The following is a 19,793-nucleotide window of genomic DNA, read 5'->3' on the forward strand; positions in this document are numbered from 1 at the left end:
AAAGTCAAAGCCACTTAGTCTTGCCTGAAGAATATTCCGGTTTAAATGCAAGTCTAGCTAGAATTGAATCTTCTAGTTGTCTCACATTTACTCTTCTTCTCAATCAACTGATGCTCCTGACAAATCCTCAATCCAAATCTTTCCTAAATACTTCTCACAAAAAATTGTGGAAACATTACCACCATCTTGTGCTGCACAAAGTTACAGAACAACGAAGGGCCCATCACCTTGTCATCTGAGTCTTTATCCCCCAGATACCACTTTGATTTCAACACCTTAAGATTTAAAATTCATCAAGCAAACATTGACAAAGGTAGCACTGAGAGGGGAAGTCTTAAACTTTCAATAAGAATTGTTGGCCCCAGTACTGTACTCTTCACCCCAATTGTGATTCTTCAGTATCTTCATAGTTCAGGAGATGATCTCGACTTCCGCCACGTGAAGCACAGGCAGCAGCACCCAAAGAACCATGACAGACCAGTGAACGAGGGGATTTCCGTTGCAGACTCCATCACTGAAAAGTCATGGTTCTGCTTTTAGCTTCAGCTACCCCATGGGCCCAGCCATACATTAGAACCGAATCCGAAACAGAAACAAAACCATGCCTGTTTCTGCACACAAATGGTCGTGTCACCTTATATAAAGCAAGAAAACGGGCAAGGGAGATAGGTCACAGTCGTGAAAAGTCCATTCCTTTCTCAAGTCCTAAGACTGTTACGATCCTAAAAGGTGCCTATTCATTTCTTCAAAAATAAGCTGCCCACTGTGTACCACACTTGACGTCTCAAAGTTCATCTCAAGGCTCTCACTTAAACATACCATGTTCAGGGGGGGGGGGGGGGCAATTAAAAAAATTACAAGATAGCCATGCAAAGTCTCCATATGCAACTACCAAGTTGGATATGAAACATTTTCCAGCTATTCCTCTTTATGGTTTCTACCTGTGGCTTAAGAACCCAATGAACAAGTGGAAGTTTCCCTCTGTACATGGCTTTTATTATTTACATAATACAATATAGCATCGATGCTGAATAGCATGATTATGTGCAATACATAAATATGAACTATCTGTACACATCTGCAGATCTAACTCCGAACTAAGGTACATAAAAATCGAAAGCAAAACCGAATGCTTTAATTAAAGTAAAAACTAGGACTGAACACTGCAATAAATCAGAAGTAGTGCCTCGTGTACATACTTAACTATTTACAGATGAAAACAGGCATTACCACAATACTAATCTAACTATGCTCGTTTATATATAAAAAACACAAGTTTCATACATCACAAAAACCTTCCATTATGACACAGAAGTGATATTACCAGACAAGCATCAGTGAAGTATACTGCCTCTTCTAGTTGTTATTGTACAATGCTGTAGATAATGCAGCCCATGCAATACACCCAAGAACACTAGAGTCCTACACCCAAGTACAATTAATAGGATAACGCAGCCCTCTGCGAGTGGTGCTGGATACCACTAAGAAGTCTACTGCAGCCATGTTGGTTATGATTTTCCATGCAGAAGGTACAGTTACATTAAGAACTGAAGTCTTTAAAAAAGCTTTAAACATTCTTTCTTGAACCAAAACAGTCAACAAAAGATGCACACGAAAAATGAACTTTTCAGATACCTTTGCAACTTAAAATTCAGATGCATGTTATTCAATAGAGCTGCGGCATGTAAAAACCAAATGTAGTTTTAATTTCTTCTTGTAGACAAATTAATCCTAGTGCAGTTCTGTGCTACACAACATTTTGAGCAATGAGAGTAATGCAGGCATCTTCTGGTGCAGGCCAGCACAGTAAGCTTCAAAGAGAGCTCAAGCCCCTGTTGGCTTGATGGCTTTACTCATGATAACCAGTTGCGATGTTTACCTTTCACAGAATGTCTTACTTGACAGCTTTTAGCAGACCAATGAGCCAGGCTTACACATGGCACCAAATACTGGTTTCACGGAAAGGTCTGATCCTCTTTATAGCTTTCCTCCTGCTTCCAAAGAACACGTTGTGGAAATTAACAGGGTGAAGTCGGACTATGGAAGAAGTAGACTGCCAGTCCTTTTCTGGTGTACCATTTTTTTAAAAAATACAGGCACATAACACTAGCCAAAGATTATACCTTGATTACATTCCCAAAAGGCAGATATGCTGCAAACATGCAGAGATTTCACGGATTATGTTTGGCACGTGGGAACTAAATTTTGTCCCTATCGTCTGTGTATTTCAATTTGCTGTGCAGATTTTCATCCAATTTTATTCAGGGGAGGGCATATACATTTTGTAGGGCTGTATCTATCCATTTCTGCCTGTAACAAACACCCAAACATCCTAAAATTTCAATTATAAGACAGACAAGTGTAAAGTAAAACTCTGGAGAACATCAAAGGAAAATGGCCATGCATCTGCTCTTTAATGTTTTCCTACGATATATTAAAATAAAAACAAAGTTTCAGTCTCTTCACAAGTAGTAATTTATATTCTCTGGATTTTTTCAGCCACAACAACTGGATTCTCTTTTCTGATTTTTGCTGCAGCTTCTGCTTTGTAATCATATGGACAGTTGTGCTTGTCAGAGTAACGGTGAAGTCCACAAAACAAATTTCCACATCGGCAGTCAAACCCTGTACACATAAGAGGAAGTAGAGTCACTTGGGAATTTGCAGTAATTAAAAGGGGGAAAAAAAAGCCTCAGTCAGTGGAGAAAAAGAACCAGATTTTCATGGTTCTCTGTAACATGAAATTGAGTCTGCCACTTTAAATTGTGAAACAGCTTTCAATCTCTTTTGACATAGTGAGAAATTCGAATAGCTCTCCCTCCATAAACGCCTGTGGATAGCACAGGGTAGAAATTACACAGGCTCTAAAGCCAGACTGACCTGGATGCAAATCCTCCTCCTCCTACATATAACAGGATAACGTTTTCTCAAGTGAAAACTAGGGAAAAGAGAACCAGAGGGTTCTGAAATTTACAGGGAACAGTTAAGAAGTATTCTAATACGTTATGCCTGGCTCAAAGATGGTGTTCACTGTTTGGGTCAACTACCTTCTCCTCAGGAGAACAAAGAAAAGACTCGAAAGCGATGAATTTTTATCAGTTCAGTAAAGCAGAGTAACTCACAAGGCCTGAAGGTAATAAAAGGTTCCAGAGGATTAGAGACCCAAGTGCAAATCAAACCCAACTTCTCCCCACTATCCTGCCCTCTTTCTAGTCCACTCTGGAAACTTTCTGTTCCCGAAAGTTGGGCATTTTGTTGTAGGTGTTAGGACCGACCAGTCCCTTAAGGGAGCTCCCTGTTAAAGCCTACCAACAAAATATACGTTGTCTTCTATGTTCTCTAATACCTGTAAGGCCAACTTTCTTTCTGCACATAAAACATCTGTTCTTCTTTGGTTTGGGCAACTCAGGAGCTTTTTCTTCACTTTGAGAAGTACTAGGCTGAGAAACGGATGGACTGGGCTGAGTGACAACTGAAAAACAAGGGTGAAAATGAGATAACTGTTAAGAGTTCACTGGCTGACAATTACTTAAGTCACAAAAAGAAAACATTTAAGAGAAGCAGGAAGATTCTTAGTGAAAATATTCATGAAGCCTTTCTTAAAAACATGTGCTTTAAATAGAATCTTCTACTTCAGTATCAGAACTTTCAAATCTGACAGTTTCTTGCCAACCAACATATACTTGGCTTCTCTAAATTTTGTAAAATGATTACTCCACTCAAATTCCTTTAAACTGACTCTTAACAGCTAGTACTAGGGAATAAACTCCTAAGTTTTAAAGACCTGGGAGATGCTGGTCACATGCCCAGTTTTTCCAAATTGCAATTGCCTAAATGCAAACTTCTTAATTAGGGCAGTTTACATTCATTATTACTCAGTACATAAAGTTGCCAACCGCCAAAAAATTCATTTTGGTTTTACACTGATAAACAAAAGACTGAATACATAAATTTAGCAATTTCAGTAAGTAAAACCCAAATCGTTAAGCCCTAATTAACTTCAGATCCTAAAATTTCACAATTATTTTGCCATTTTAACACGGGCTTTATATGGTCACATGCAGACAATCTGAATAGTTCTTAAACTTTTTGAAAGATCAGCAAACAGTCTTTAGGACAATATAAGTACTTGTGAAGTTTTGACTATTAAGGATTCCACAGGCAAATCAAGAATTTTTAAAGCACAGCTTTTATTTGCTTTGCAGTACTTCTCTAAAATGGGTACAGAATTTAGACAATGAGAGATAATGATCTACTTTTAAGAAGTCCGTGTTTCTCCTTAAAGTTTTAGTTCACATGACATCAATAAAATTTGTCAACATGAAAATTGCAGTTCAGCACATTAGAGCTCACCATTACCACTAGTTACTTAAAACAAAAATACCAAATTAGTTCTGCTTTTATAGAATTCAATTAGACCAGAAGCACAGAGTTTTAATATTAATCCAAACCCCAAGAATAGCAAATTATTGTACGCAATGCTAAGATTACTGCTTAAATAGGCCAGCACCAATGCTATAAGCATAAATCCAAACTCTAGAGCAAGCTGATAGGTTTCATGACAGCTTACTCTAAAATTCTCTGTAAATACATAACTCATTTGCATTAGTAATATATTTAGGCTAATAGCCTATTATACACTAACAGAATAATACTCTACCTACTAGTCATTCCTAATAATCTACTACGACAACCTAATAGTTTTTCCTGATGCTATGATGCTAAAGAAAAATGTACGGGAACAGTTTGGGGGAGGGGTATGTGTGACAGCCATTTCCTTGGCTACATCAGAAGACTGAATAGTGGTTCCTGGGACATACAGGGACAAATGGGAGTTACGGGGGAAACGACTCAGTAAAGGCAAAGAGGAACAAACTACAGAACCTATTAAGAAATAATAAATGCAGAGACTAGGTACAGATCTAAACCAAAAGAGTACTGTTCCCAGGTCAGAGTAATTTTGTTTATAAAACCCCACGAACACCTAATTTGGCCGGCTTTTTCAGAAAGATTGAACTCCTTTGAAAATACCAAATATGGATTCACCTGCTGAACTGCAGAGTTTTTACTTAACTTATAAATTAAGATTGCTATAGTTCACATAAGCTTTGCTATGTGATGTTAGCAAAAGCAAGCCTCCAAAGCAGATCACATACCCACAGGTGTTATAAAGTTTTATATTGTGTTCAGTCAACACTGTACCAGGAGACAATGAACTGAGTAAATGAATGATGTGCCCTATAGAGTACAAAGCTATCTGTTTTAGGGCCCAGCACAGGCAATTCAAACAAGTCCATCTCTCAATGTGACAGCACTTCTGACTATGCTCTACAGAAGCAGAGACTCAAAGGCACTCAGTGAAAAAAATGCCTTTCCATATTGAGTTTTGAACTCTTGTTTTTTCAACTCCTAGACTTTTCAACTTGAAAGCTTCTTTCAGTGTTCAATATGTTGTCTTAAATATTTTCTACAACACTGAGGATACCAAGACTGAATATTGCTTTTGATTATAAAACTTTCTTCATGGCTTTGAAATTTAATCTAATTTCTTCTGTTTATGAGTAACACTTTCTTTAGTGATTTAGAGATCTTTGAAATATAATGGCAAACGACCTTTTAAGTTCATTACATTCTTAATATTTCCAGTTCCCAGATTATAAATTTATGGTGTGAGTTTAAGGAGAAGAAAGAAGAGTAAAGAATGACTATTTTACACCCAAGGGACTTGAGAGAGAGTGGTTCTTCCTTGGCCTAGATTTTACAGCTCGCTCTCCAATTTAACCTTCAATGGGAAGGAACTCCTCTCCCACCAACTCTTTCTTGTACTACCAAATCCAGAACGGAACTAGTATTAAACAAAAAGCATACCTGGCTCTGACACCTCTGTTTTCGGGGTAGTTATTTTGTCCTCTCTTGAAATGCTCATTTCTGTCATTTGCTGAGTTACAGGCAAGGCAGCCACAGGCACATTTCTATTTGAGTTCAAGCAAACATTTTTAAAGATGTTAAGGGTACTTCTTTGTGAGACAGTAAGTTGTCAGTTCAACTTTAAAGTACGTACTATTTCCAACATGATCAAATGGAACTAAATAATCTAAAAACTTAAAAGAATATTGGATGCCCAGCACACATGGTTGAGAATAAAGAAAGCGATCTGATAAATGGCTCATCAATTCAAGGCTGCATATGTGTATGGGTTACGACGTCCTATTATAGCCAACTGGGAACTTTTAGCTGTGCCTGTAACTTAAGGGCAAAAGGGGCAGCTTTGCCAAAATGTCTTGTGTAGCATTACAACACAGTCTGCAGAGCCATACTCTACAATCACTTAACCTCAATTATAATACAAGCACAGCATTCTCAATACAGCATCTTTGAGAGTACCACGGAGTGTTATGATATACGTCTTTATTCAGTGACCTGTAAGACCATGTAGTAAAAGATCCCAGAATCCCAGACTGTGCAACACAAGCAAAGCCAAGGGCATCGGATCCATTAACATCCTTAGTATATATAGACATTCATAATTAGAATGGTATGGGGAGCACCCATGTATTTCCTTGTTGTATTATGATAAAAAGCCTGAAGTGGTCAATCTTACCTTGATTTTTCAGATGTGCTGCCAGCAGCACCTTCACAGTTGTTTAAACTAGTGTCTGCTCTCTGTACAGATGCAGAATCTGAGGTAGGACTGTTGGAACCACTAGCTGTTCCTATTTAAAAAAAGGATTTGTAAGAAACAGCAAGACTACCAACACTCAGTAGCAAGACTCTTAATAAGTAACAAATACTTGCATTTAATTAGGTTAGTGATTTAAGCACTTTCACTGTACTGCTGAATCCTACAATTAAGTGAGTATCCAAACAAAAACACGTATGGAAAAGTCATCCAGTGAACATAAGTATGAAACAAAACCTCAAAAAGGAAAATAAAAAAGCTAGAAGATGCTTGTAGATGGTCATTCATTCCTGATGTTGTCATGCCAAGGACGTGGGCTGGGCTGCTGCTTTAATTTCAAGCTTTTCTCAGGAATTCTCTTCTTGGGCTCTCAGCATTGATTCTCATAGTCTTAGGCCCCAATTCTTGGTTCTATATTTTCTGTCCACCAGTTCTTCAAATGGGCTTTTCCTTGGAAACTTACCCATTGGGCTCATTCTGCCACTATTTTGCTGCCTCTGAAGATGTTCTTTGTAGCAAACGGAACACATTCCATTTGTCCTAGGATTCCCATAAAAGCCACATCCTGTACTACACAGCATGGGCCCTGGGGTCTGGTTAGTCTCCTGAGCCATATTTTTCTGCTATAAACAAAACAAAAACAAAATTTTAGAAATTAGCATGTCACCAAATAAAATCACTAAATTAGTATGACAGCCACCAGCATACCTTTGTTATTTCTAAACACCAAGTCTATTTCTAACAAAGGCCCTAATTATGTTAATCATTAAAAAGAGTAGGACAAGAAAACTATGAATATTTTGTTGCCTTTATAAAACAAAGGGCATTAAAGAAATTGTCTTTTTAACTTGATAAACAATGAACTGTAGGAACTTCACATTCTTTAGGACAAAAAAAAAATGCTATCATTAAACATTAAAATGCATTACTCCACCTATCACTATGATCTTTGTTTCAATTTCTGAAAAGGTCACTCTGCCAGATGTCAGAATTACATTTAAATCAGTTTGGACAATTGTCATCTTAAAGTCACTTTCTGATTTCTGCACTACAGGCAGACCATATCAAATGAGATTTTTACTTCTCTGGCTAAAAATATATAAAATGGAACTTGCCAATGAAAAAAACATCTACAATAATCACAATTAAGTACCAACTCTTGATATGTACTAGTGGTTCTTTAAGCTGGCTGTACACTGGATGTAGCTATAAAGCTTTCTTAAAATATCTTATAAGATGATGGGCCTCACTAGTAATTCAACAATTCTGCTATGGGACAGAATTTTAAAAACTTTTAAAAACGCAACACCTTTACAGAACACTGAAGAGAGCTGATAGATCATCTGGCCTTTCCTGCTGCCTTGGCACTAACAAGTGAAGCTCTTTAAGAATTTAGGGGTCAGCTGCTCATGCAATTCCTTTTAAGTTCTGCATTTGAGGTGTGAAATCTGGGTTTGAATACTTTAAAGGCAGTGCCTAGTAACTTGCAAAAGCACAAATTATCAGCTATAGATTTCTCCAGCCAAAGGCTCTATTAAAGCTTTTCACGAGTGCTTGCCTTCCTCACGTCAGAAAATGAAACCTTTGAAAGCTCAATTTCAATATGGCAAAGCCAAGCAATATGAACACACAACCTTCAGTAGTCATTAATATTTAATGCTAGGTTACCAGAAAGAACTTCGTACAGCTAGCCTACCTTGCTTTTCCAGAAGCCTTGTTAAAATTAGAACAGATATAGTAACGTTACGCTAAATTTAGTAAATTTTTCTGAGTTTTAAGTGAAAACACACATTAAGAAAAATTTAAACTGTAGAAAGTTTCCATGTCACCTTAAAATATGTATGTACATACAAAAACATATTTGAGAGCATTTTATTAAAGGGAGATTGTGTGCTATAACTTGTGGTCATGGTCATTTAAATGTGTCTTAACATTGATAACGGAAGTTAAGTTACTTATTTGTTAAGTTATAAACATTTCAGATTAAGTGTAGGAAAGTCCTTCATTCAAGCTAGAGCTGGTCTAGAATTTCATATGGCTTTTTTCCAACTAACACACACTAGAATACACTCTTTAGTGAGTTACTAAAAACAATGTTTTAGCAAGTTATTTAATACTTTTTACCAAAATTACAAGAAGGGGAGAAGAGGGCTAACCAAATTTGACCTGGCCAGAATCTTGCCACTATTTCCTCCACAGTTAAATGATAGTACTCTTTCCTTTCGTTAGCAAAAAGAAATATCTGAAGCTTGAAAATACTTCAAGCCAATCAAGCTTATGTGGGGGGTGTTGGGAGAACCACAGCTTACTTCAAACAATACTACTAATTTAGTTGACATGGTCTCTTTAAATAGTAAGTGGAATTTAGCTGACTCATTTTGGAGCACGGTAGTGTAAACATTTCAACATCACTTAGGTTTATTAATAAACATTTTCAGCTGGGCTTAAAAAATTTTTAGTATGTGCAAAAATGCTTCAAATAATACATTATGTCTTTACTTGCACGCCCCCCCGCCCCACGTAGTATGTGGGAATCTGCTCTATGCAAAAAGTTCATTCCTTGAAGCCAGCTTAAGAATTATGCTAGCTCACAGTTGCTATACTAACTTCCAGTGGCTCATCTGACAGTGGCTTTATAATGGCGAACAGGCCTAAATTTAAGCATCAACCTTAGTTAATTCAATTCTTTAAAATCTTTTACATAAAAAAAGGAGGGGGAAAGGAATCTCAATGATTTTACCCACTTCGACTTGCAACTTGCAAAGTATTCCACCTTCCCTTCTTCAGAAAACACAACTACTTTCAATTCACTATAAATAGCCTGCAACTGAGACACAAGAGACACCAGGACATTAGTCTTCCACGCAGCTTCCCATCTTGTAGATTTCCCCCCCCCAGAAAGTGAGCTTTTAAACGCCATCACATGTGCAAAGCTTGCCTTAATATTTCTCAGAAGCTTAGATCACATGGGCGGGAGCTTCAGCCTGTCACAAGGCTGCAATGTGACAGGCTGAGCTGGATGGAGGCTCTCACATAAAGCCTAGTCAACAGGGGCCTCTGAAATCAGCTTCTATTTATATCTTAGAGCCTGCCAACTCCTACACAACCCCAAGAACTAAGGATGCTGCGTTTATATATCTAATATAATAAGGAAACAAAACAAAAAGATGCCATTAAGGCTGCTGCTTTTTTTTTTTTTTTTTTTTTTTTTTTGGTAATGTAGACAGGGCTAGTGAACAATCTCAAATTCAACAAAAAGATGCATCATTAATCACTCGTGAAGCCAAAATGGTCAGGGTTGTTTATAAAAACCAAGCACAGTACAGGGAGCACCGAGGCAGAAAGAATCCTCATGTTTAAATCCTCCTGCTTAGCAGCAATTTGGGGCGGGAGAGGGCAGTTTGCCATTAAGTGCCGTTTCCCTTCTGCTTGGCAACATTTCAGAAAAATACAATACCATTACTATTTAGTACCTTTAAAGTTTTGTTGTTAGAAACTTGTGCAAGCCTGTGCCAGCTCTATCAAGCACAGGGAAAATGTTTATTTTTATAGTTTGAATAGCTGAAATGTATATTTTTAGTTTGCGGCTTCCCCTAACTTCTAGTTTAAAGAAAACCAAAACCTGGGCATGTAGCAGAAAAACTCTCCAGCCTCAAATATGAATAATAATTTAAAAAACGACATTTTACACCTATGGAATTTAGTTTTCAGGTGCACATGTTAGAAGACGTTAATGCCTACTCACCCTGAGTTGAGACCTGAGTTCTAGTATCTAATCTACTTCTAACTAAGCCAGTGACCTTGGGCAAGTCCTTACTCTCCTGATCTCCGTTCTCTCTTTGCCAAAATGAGATTACTGTGATTTTTAAAGGCTCCTTTCCAGGCTTAATATCTGGCCCGAGACAGAAAATAGGGGAGAAGTACAGTAAATTCTTTGTTGGGAAAACATTAAAAAAAACTTGTAAGATAAAAGTGCAATATTCTCACCCATGAAGTTCTGAAATTCTACTTAAAAAAAAAAAAAAAAAAAAAGGAAGGAATGAAATTTTATTTTTAAGCCTGTAAATGACCTGAACTCCAGGTTTAAAACTAGGGGCTCTGTGACCTATATACGCTACTTTACCCTCATGTCCTTAGACTAGATTCTTAGGAGGCATGCAACAAATAAACACGGGCCTTTCCTGAAAACACGGCTCCACGGGAGTGCGTGGAAAGCGAGCAAGAAATGCATGTTCACCAGCCTAAATGCACGAAACAAAGGGGAAGGTGCTCCATTTCCTTCATGAAAGGGATCTTGGGCGACAAACGCAGCGACGCTGGCAAAACTAAAACACGACGACGGAGGAGTCCCCCTCATCCACGTTCCAGCGGATTTCCGAACAAGTCCGGGTCCCACCGGGCCCCCATCCCTCCCCCCAGGCCCCTCTCTAAGCCGAGGCCTTGCTCAGGAAAGCCCAGCAGGGCCTTCTCCAAAAATCACTGAGTCATGCAGAACAGCAGCTCCGCAGGCCCGGCCGGCCCCGCGCCGACCCCCGACCTCGACCGGCTCCTCCGAGGCGGCGGCGGCGAACCGGGGCGGCCGGGAGGAGGGGGAGGGTGTGCGGCGAGCAGGGGGCCGGGGGCGCGGCCGCCGCCACGGCCCCTTTGTCTCTCCGGGTCCGGCTGCCCACGCCGGGCGCCGCGCCGAAGGCGGCCGGGACGGACGCGAGGGAGGCCCGGAACCCACACGCCGGGCATTGTTCTCCGGGCCGTGCGGGTGCAGGCGGGCCGGGGGCGCGGGGTGCCGGACCCCGGGCCACGACGACCGGATGACGCCTCCGTCTTTGTGCTTCCTGAGCTGGAGGGCGGGCTCCCCTCCCCCGGAGGCCGCCAGCCGCCCGCGGCCCGCTCGAGCTCCGCCGGAGCCCCCCACTGCCCTCCCCCGGCCCGGCACGAGCAGCCGGGCGCCCTCCCCCAGCTCCGCACCACTCACCCTGCGGGGGGCAGGAGGGCAGGAGCCGGGCTCGCGCGCGACGCCGGCGCGGTGAGGCCGGGCCCAGGCCTCCGGGAGGGGCGAGCCGGGCGCCCCGGAGCGGCCGCCTCGGGCCGGGAGCGGGTCAGAAGCGGAGGTGGCGCCGCCGCCGCCGCGGGGTCCTCCTTTGTTCCTGCAGCGGCACTGAGCGTGGCCGGGACACGCCGGAGCCCGGGAAGTGGGAGGAGGGAAGCGAGGGGGGGGGGCAGAGAAGGAGGCGGAGGGAGGACCGGAGGCCGCGGCGGCTAACGCTGCTCGCGGCACTCGCCCGTCGTCACCTCACGCCTCCACCGGCGGCGGGCTGGGCCGACTCCGAGGGCGGCCGGGACGCGAGCAGGGAGGCCTGGGCGCCGCGAGGGCCCGCCGGCGGTGCTCTCTGTCGCCTCAGCTACGGCCGGGAAGTTGCGCGACTGCCGGGAAGCGAGCGAGCCCCAAGTCCAGACGCACACAGGTCCGCGCTCCGGCCGACTGACGCTCTCTCTCCGCCCGGCGCTCGGGCAGCGAGGGAAAGAGGGAGGAGGGGCGGGGTCTGTGCGTCAGCGAAAACCCCGACGGCGGCGGCGGCGGGGAGCGCGGTGACGTCGTGAGCCCGACGCCCCGCCCCCTCGGGCCCTGTTCCCGAGTCCAGGAGGCGGGGTCAAGTCCGGCCCTGCTGCCGTCGCGCGGAGCCGAGTCACTGGCGCGGCTGTCGGCCCCAGGGTGGAGCTGGAAGGAGCGAGTCCTGTGGAGAATACGTTTCTATTTTTAACCCGATTGTCCGCCCTCAGCCTTCCTCCTTCCGATTTTCTCGCTCAAGCCCGCTTCTCGCCATCAGAGTTCTCACGCTTTGTCTCAAGCCCTTGGCAGACATTTCCCTTTCCTCCTTACTCCCCTAACGGTCGCTCCCCACGTCGCCCAAGAGTTAGTGAGAAGGATTCGCTTCGAGAAAAGGAAACTAACTTCTCGCCTGTTTAAGAAGCCTCCCCTGACCTGTTCCCCGTACCCCCTTTCGGTTCTAAAGTCCAGCTAGAACGTGGCCCGGGCGCCGCCAGGAAGCAGCGGCGCTCGCTCGCCCCAAGGTCACGGGTGGTTGTGCAGAGTCGGGAAACGCTCGGCCGACTGGCTGCCAGTCCGGCCCCCGCGGCCCTGGCGTCGCTGTTCGGAACAAACTGTTTTGGCCAGCCTGTAAAATCCCTGGAAATCGACTATTCCAGTAAGGCGTCGTGAACTAGGAAAGCACCAAATGTTCTGCTCAAGATGTGGAGTTAAGGGACAAAAACACGCCAGACCTGAGGCGGGAGAGACCAGAAAGAGGAGACGTTGCAGGGGGGAAGTTCGACAGGAGGGGGGTATTAGGCAGGCAGTTCAGAAGTGAGGCACAGGGCCTGACCATTTAGCAGAGGCGAGTGAACTCAAAACACAGAACCTTTCCAAAGACAAAACAAAAATATCCCGCTTGCAGCTGACCTCTCCAAGTGACTTCGGTTGAATTCAAAAGAACAAAATTACTAAGACAGCAAGTACTTCTGAAATTTTGTAGTAAACAGTGGCCTTTACTGAATAAACAGAAACGAGGTTTAGGGCTTAGGTGAGCCACCTTTGAATGGAATGAAAGGTCCCTTCAGTGTTTCCAAACTTGCTCTTCGGAGAAACCACCTGGGGTGATTATTTAAAAGATTCCTAGGCCTCTCTCCCCTGGAGCGGGAGCTCAGCAGTTCTCCAGATGATTCTTTGTGATTTTGTGTAGTTTGGGGGAACCCTGTCCTGGTGCCCTGCGCCAAAATTTCCAAGTCAAACATTTCTGTGCCCCAGTAAGCAGAATACACAAAACATAACTGAACATTCCCTTCACGATTTCAGGGTTATTGCTGTGGTCAATTCGTATGTTAGAGATGTAAGTAGTTTCAGTCACTGGAACGGTGACCACTGGACTTTATTTCCTTGAATGAGTAAATAAGTTAGTAAAAACCCAGCAGCTACCATTTACAGACTTTTTGGTCCTGAGTTTTTTCCATTTAGGGTCTCATTCAATCTTCAGGGCAAGTCACTGAGATAAGGTACTATTATATCCATGTTTCCAGGAAAGGTTACAATGACCAAAAGGAGTAAGTGACCTGCTTGAAGAGCTGAAGGACAAGGGAAGCCAAAGAGGTAATTTTTTTACTGAGGACAAGAATAACTTAGAGATTCCCCCTACCCCACCCCACCCCACCCCGAATTTTAGTTACTAAAAAGTGAAAGAAGAGAATTCCTGAAGAAGCATATTTGAAACAGACACACACACACACACACACACACACACACACGCACGCACACACTTCAACCAAAGAGTAATAAGGTGAGCTGGTTATTTAATAATGTATTGCATCATATATGTTATGTAGCCCCTTCTGATCATTCATCCTCTCAACCAACCATTTACAATTTTCTCTGTGAGACTGTTTCAACCAAGAATGTGGCTGGTATTGAACCTAATTTTAGCAAGATTCCCTTCCAGCAACTACCTTAGTTGTTCTCAAAGTTGTGATCCCCAGACCACAGCAACACCTGGGCACCCGAGAGAAGTACCAATTCTCAGGCCCTCCCACTAGAGCTATGGAATCCCATACTCTGTGGGTTTGTCTAGCTATCTGTGTGGTAAGTCCTACATGTGATTCTGATGCTCACTCAAGTTTAAGAACCACTGACTTACCCCAACCACGCTATCCTCCTACCATGTGAACAGAAAGGGTTGAAAAAAAAATTTTTTTTTCTCCTGTTACTGGTATAACACATTAGGGGATGTGGTTCGAAGGAGCTTTGTTGTTATTCTAAATTTTCAGTTGGACTCTAAAGACAAACTGTAAAACTCAAAATATTCAATAGAATGCTCTTAGTATAAGTATGCAAAAAGGCTGTCACTCTGTGATCATCTGAGAAGACTGAAACCAGCATCTGGAAACAAGATATCGGGGAGAGTGGGGTGTGCTGTAAATGTGGTGTAATCAATTAATCGTTCAAAAATATCTTTTGTAGAATTTCATTACATGGGACATACCAAATGACTGATACTGCTCCACTCCTAAGGACTCTGAAAATTGTATCTATTGACTTCCTAGTATGGAAAAATCATGATTTTTGTCTGTCTACCCTTCCCCAAAAGAGAATTATTATGTATTGATTAATTTTCATAAAAATGTTTTGCACACTTACTACATTCTAGGCACTCACTGAATGTGGAAATACACACTGGTGGGAAAAATCTTACCCTGATTCTCGTGGATATTACTGTAATGTTGGGGAGAAAGACATTAACAATACTATCACACAAATACATAATTACGAACTGGTAAATATTTTGAAAGAAAGATACAGAATGCTATGGGAGTATGTAACCAAGGACAATGGATACTGAAAACTCACCCAGGTCTGAATTCCATCACCTCTTATCCCCATCACCCGTCATTTCCTTAAAGGAGTCAACTATAGTAAACTGGCATGTCCTATGAGAAAGTTGGAACATTTTGTATTATGCTTAGAATTCAGGTCAAGTTATTGCAGGTTCACTTACGTTTTTCTTTATAATCTAGGCATGGGCCAAAAAAAGGGATTGATGATTGGGGAAGAGCAAATGTAATTAAATTTCTTAAAAAGTAGAAAATGGCATCCCTTAAAAATAGCAATAAAAATTATTAGTTCTGAAATATAAAAAAGCTGGAGTTATTTTAGCTTGACATGTAACTTCCCATTATGGAGACAGGAATTGCTTCTATGGCATTATTGTAATACCCTGTCATGGGTAACTTCATTTTTTCTCTGTGCTTGAGTAGAGCTTGGTGAAGCACAAAGTCTGTGCTAGGGTTTTAAAAACTGGCGAGTGTTGTTTAATGTTCACAGTGGCCTTTCTCCCTTCCCTTCTTCAGCCCCTTCCAAAATCTCAAAGATCAAGTTAGGAGACTCACAACTGTATTTGTATTATTTTCAAAATGATGGGCTGAGAGGATTACAATATTGTATTTAGAGCAAATCAACTAATTAAAAAAATTGGAGTGTAACATAGATTATTTAATTACGGTTTTTTCCTCTTTAATCATTGATAATGAAATCATAATTAAAATATCAGTGAATCCAATAATAGATTGGTTTTAAACCCAGCTCAGCAAATGGTTGGCTAATGTTTTCCCTTAAGGAATTGATAAAGCAAGTAGCAATTTAATTATCATGAAGAACTTTTGGTAATTTTAAAGCCCTCCTTATTTTCAATGAAAACAACTTGATCAAAGAAATCTTCAAATAAATGGCAATGATATGTTACCTGATTAAAGGAGACTTTCAGACACAATCCAGATACTGTCACATAGTCATAAACAATTTTTAAGACTGTTTAACTAAACAAAAGTCTTTATTATTTATGTAGATCAAGAATGGAAGGTGAAGGAAATTGATGAGGTAATATGTATAAAGGGGCGCCTGGGTGGCTCCGTCGGTTGGGCATCTGACTGCACTTTGGCTCAGGTCATGATCTCACAGTTCATGAGTTCAAGCCCCGTGTCGGGCTCTGCGCTGACAGTGCAGAGCCTGCTTGGGATACTGTCTCCCTCTTTCTCTCCCCTGTCCCCGCTTTCTCTCTCTTTCAAAATAAATAAAAAAATAAAACTTAAAAAAATGTATATGCATTTTGCTGTAGAGGTCATCTTTTTTTTTTTTTTTTTTTTCCAACGTTTATTTTATTTTTGGGACAGAGAGAGACAGAGCATGAACGGGGGAGGGGCAGAAAGAGAGGGAGACACAGAATAGGAAACAGGCTCCAGGCTCTGAGCCATCAGCCCAGAGCCCGACGCGGGGCTCGAACTCACGGACCGCGAGATCGTGACCTGGCTGAAGTCGGACGCTTAACCGACTGTGCCACCCAGGCGCCCCAGATGTCATCTTTTAAGACACACACGAGGTACTTTAGTCTCAAGAACTTTAAGAAACCTTTATCACTGAACAAACTAGGAATGAATGTTAAGTAGGAGTCTCAGTAGTTAGCTCTGAAACAACACTTTGAAGCATATCACAACTTGGGCACCAGGGTGGTAGGTAGGTGGACCAGAAAGTCAGGAACTGGGTGGGTAATTCTGCAAGAGCCCAGCAACTGGGATGCATAAACTCTGGCAATGGCAGTTGGCACTAAGGTCCTAAATATCAAACAAAAAAAGGTCACAGAAAGCAGGTAGATACCATCAGAGAGCTCAGGATTCAGGTAGAAGACAATGAAAAAAGTGGGTAGGGTAGGCCCTCGTCCCGGAGGAATGCACGTTCTAGGCAGGGAGCCAAGGCAAGTGTCTTAGTTTGTGTAACGTTTTTCCTTTTACAGTGTATGTTCAAATGCATTAATTCGATGAATTATCACAACAGGCCATTGATCTATGCATTCTCATGTCTCCTTTTGCAGAGGAGTTGACTGAGGCTCAGGGCAAAGTCATGTGCCCTGTCCAATGTCATGTACCTAGTAACAGTCAGAGCTGGGAATTCAGTTCTACCCTTCTGTCTTCTGGTTCAGTGTTCTGCTGCCTCTCCAGGAGCATTTCCCGTTTTACTTGAGGTTACAATTATATTTCCCATCATAATGTGAACCACCCTTATATATCTTGTACATCACTCATCTCACTCAGAATTGTGACCTTCATAGAAACTCTGATTCGATAGTGTCTTCCTGTCTATGGCCATACCACCCTGCACGTGCCTGATCTCGTCAGATAGTGTCTTCCTGCCTGACAGGCAACTCCTTCCAGATCTGTTTGGCTTCATCTTCTCTCTCCAACTCCTAAACGTAGCATTCCATAAGTCTGCTTCTTGAGCACTCTTTGTTTCTCTATTGAACATACTCTCAGAGTGATTTCGCTCACTTTCAGAGATTTAAATGATATTTGTATTCATTCCTTGGCTTACAAATGCTTGATTTATGAAATTTTTATTTATAAAGACTTTTATATCTATTTTAAAATTTTGTATGTAAACGGTTCTCAGTTTAACCCAGGATACTTTTGTTTTCAAGCTAAAGGTACGCTGTGTCATTGGAAGAGAAATTCATAGCTAGCCACTACTATTGCTGGGTTGTGAATAAATGGGACGACCTAGACATAGAGATGGGTTTATATTTATTCCTTGTGAATCTTGTCTCCAAAGGGGCCAAGATACAGTTAGAACCTTGGAGTCCCTGACAGGTGCTTCGGTTATTGGTATATGTCTGATTTAAGTTCTTTCTGTACAGTAATTTACAAAATAGTGACCAGCTCTAAATGTGAAACATACAAATACATAGAGAAAAATCTTACCTTTTATTGTAAAACTAAAAGTGGTCAAATAAGTTGAAGCAGGATAGAGAAAAAAAAAAACAACACATGAGGTGGGGCACCTGGGTGACTCAGTGGGTTGAGAGTCTGACTTTAGCTCAGGTCATGATCTCATAGTTCATGGTTTTGAGCCCTGCATCGGGCTCTGTGCTGATAGCTCAGAGCCTGGAGCCTGCTTCAGATTCTGTGTCTCCCTCTCCTTTGCCCCTCCCCTGCTTGCACTCTGTCTCTCTTTCTCTCAAAAATGAATAAACATTAAAAATTTTTTTTTACAAAAACCATGAGGCTTGGCCATTAACTGATTGAATAATATAAAATTGGAAAAAAAATCAGAAATTGTTAGGTCTCAATAACACAGTATCGCTCAAATGTGTCTAAGGCTATGTCTAAATCCTTGGAGTATTTCCTGAAGCTTTTGATGCTGGATAGAATGCTGCTTTGAGCCTCCTAACTATATATGTCTTTGAAGACCTCTAGATGGCTATTGCAGAGGGAACCCAGAGGACAAAAGAATAGGAATAGAGTTCAGGGGACATCACAGAAGGTTTCAGAGATTGGAGAAGAATTTAGTCTCAGAGTAGGATCTAGACTGCAACTGTAGACTATAAGTGGCTTAGCAATGGCACAGAGGACCTTCAGAAGAAATTCGGCCTCCATCATTATTATCGTCTTTGAAGGAGGTTGATCTCTTGAGGAAACAACTTCCCTAAAATCCAACGGTCTCTTGTACATTTCATCGAATGTAGAAGGATGGCCCAGATCAGTCTCCCCAGCTTTCCAAAAATCAGAGAATAGATTGCTTTGTTAGCCGCTGCCCGTGGACAATTGAAGATCACCCAGTGCAATGGTTGTGGTTGGAAGACGTGCTGATACTCCAGGGGCACTAGTGGCTTCTCTTCTAGTCCAGTTCCTTCCTTTCAAAAAGACTTCTCTCATCCTTTTCAAGCTAAGAGGTTAAGAAGCATGTTCCTTTTAGAGCAGCCTTCAGAAGGAGAAGATGAAGTAAAGAATTTCTGCGGTAGGAGTTATATTCAACCAGATGACTTCTACAACCCCTGGCAATTATAAGACCCCATGATTTCTTTGAGTGCATATTTGAACGAATAGATTTCTGTTCATTAAATGTTTTAAAAAGTTTTATTCTTTTGTAATCACTTGACCTTATAGTTGAAGTAGAATTTTTAAGGAGGGTAAAAAGCCAGGAATTCATAATAAATTCATTTAAAAAAAAGAAAGAAAACTGGTGGGCCTGGGTGGCTCAGTTGTCGGAGCATCACTGTCTTCGGCTCAGGTCCTGATCTTGCAGTTTGTGAGTTCGAGCCCCACTTTGGGCTGTCTGCTGTCAACATCCCCCTCTTTCTCTGCCCTTCCCCCGCTCATGCTGTCTTTCTGTCTCTCAAAAATAAACATTTAAAAAAAATAAAAAAATGCAAACCAATACAACAATGTAACTGCATATTGATTAAAGGAGCTATACAAGTTGCAGGCAAATAATATTTAGTATTTGTTCTGTGCTTACTTTCTGTTTTTATATACCTTATGTTTAATCCTTGCGATAATCCTTTGAAGTAGTGATGATTATGCTCTTGGACAGAGACAGAGCTGTGGAACAAGGAGGTAAGTAATAGGTCTAAAATCATGTTTCGTTGAAGTGACATCACACCCAACTCAGTCTGATTCCAAAACTTGAGTTCTTTCTAATGCAGCAAATGCCTTTCTTAAACCAGTCATTGTTACTTGGAATGAAACCTGGACGCTCCTCTTCAGCTCTGCACCCAGCATAGAATCCTCTAGGCAGTATATTCGG

General features: G+C 41.7%; 1 protein-coding gene across 2 annotated transcripts; it reads right to left on the reverse strand.

Moving 5' to 3' along the window:
- Window positions 1–974: 974 nt before the first annotated feature.
- ZFAND5 (zinc finger AN1-type containing 5) lies at window positions 975–11,762 on the reverse strand. 2 transcript variants are annotated; one of them, XM_045470280.1, is made up of 7 exons: window positions 11,652–11,762; window positions 9,424–9,506; window positions 7,143–7,302; window positions 6,602–6,713; window positions 5,869–5,972; window positions 3,347–3,472; window positions 975–2,625 (listed from the first exon to the last, which is right to left on the reverse strand). In XM_045470280.1, the coding sequence occupies exons 3-7, from the start codon at window positions 7,291–7,293 to the stop codon at window positions 2,477–2,479; spliced, it is 642 nt and encodes a 213-aa protein (XP_045326236.1). In that variant the 5' UTR covers window positions 7,294–7,302; window positions 9,424–9,506; window positions 11,652–11,762; the 3' UTR covers window positions 975–2,476. The 2 variants fall into 2 exon arrangements, with proteins under 2 accessions (XP_045326236.1, XP_045326235.1); XM_045470279.1 differs by lacking the exon at window positions 9,424–9,506 and having other exon boundaries at window positions 11,652–11,758.
- Between the last annotated feature and the right edge of the window lie 8,031 nt (window positions 11,763–19,793).

Source organism: Leopardus geoffroyi, chromosome D4 (genome assembly GCF_018350155.1).
Source record: "Leopardus geoffroyi isolate Oge1 chromosome D4, O.geoffroyi_Oge1_pat1.0, whole genome shotgun sequence".
NCBI classification, from domain to species: domain Eukaryota; kingdom Metazoa; phylum Chordata; class Mammalia; order Carnivora; family Felidae; genus Leopardus; species Leopardus geoffroyi.

Excerpts from the sequence above, each read along its gene's own strand:
- ZFAND5 (XM_045470280.1), bottom strand. The coding sequence starts at position 7,293 with ATGGCTCAGGAGACTAACCAGACCCCAGGGCCCATGCTGTGTAGTACA. Across the intron at positions 5,973-6,601 it reads AGCACATCTGAAAAATCAAG|AAATGTGCCTGTGGCTGCCT; the intron begins GTAAGATTGACC and ends GAACTCAAATAG. Across the intron at positions 3,473-5,868 it reads AACAGAGGTGTCAGAGCCAG|TTGTCACTCAGCCCAGTCCA; the intron begins GTATGCTTTTTG and ends CTTGTTTTTCAG.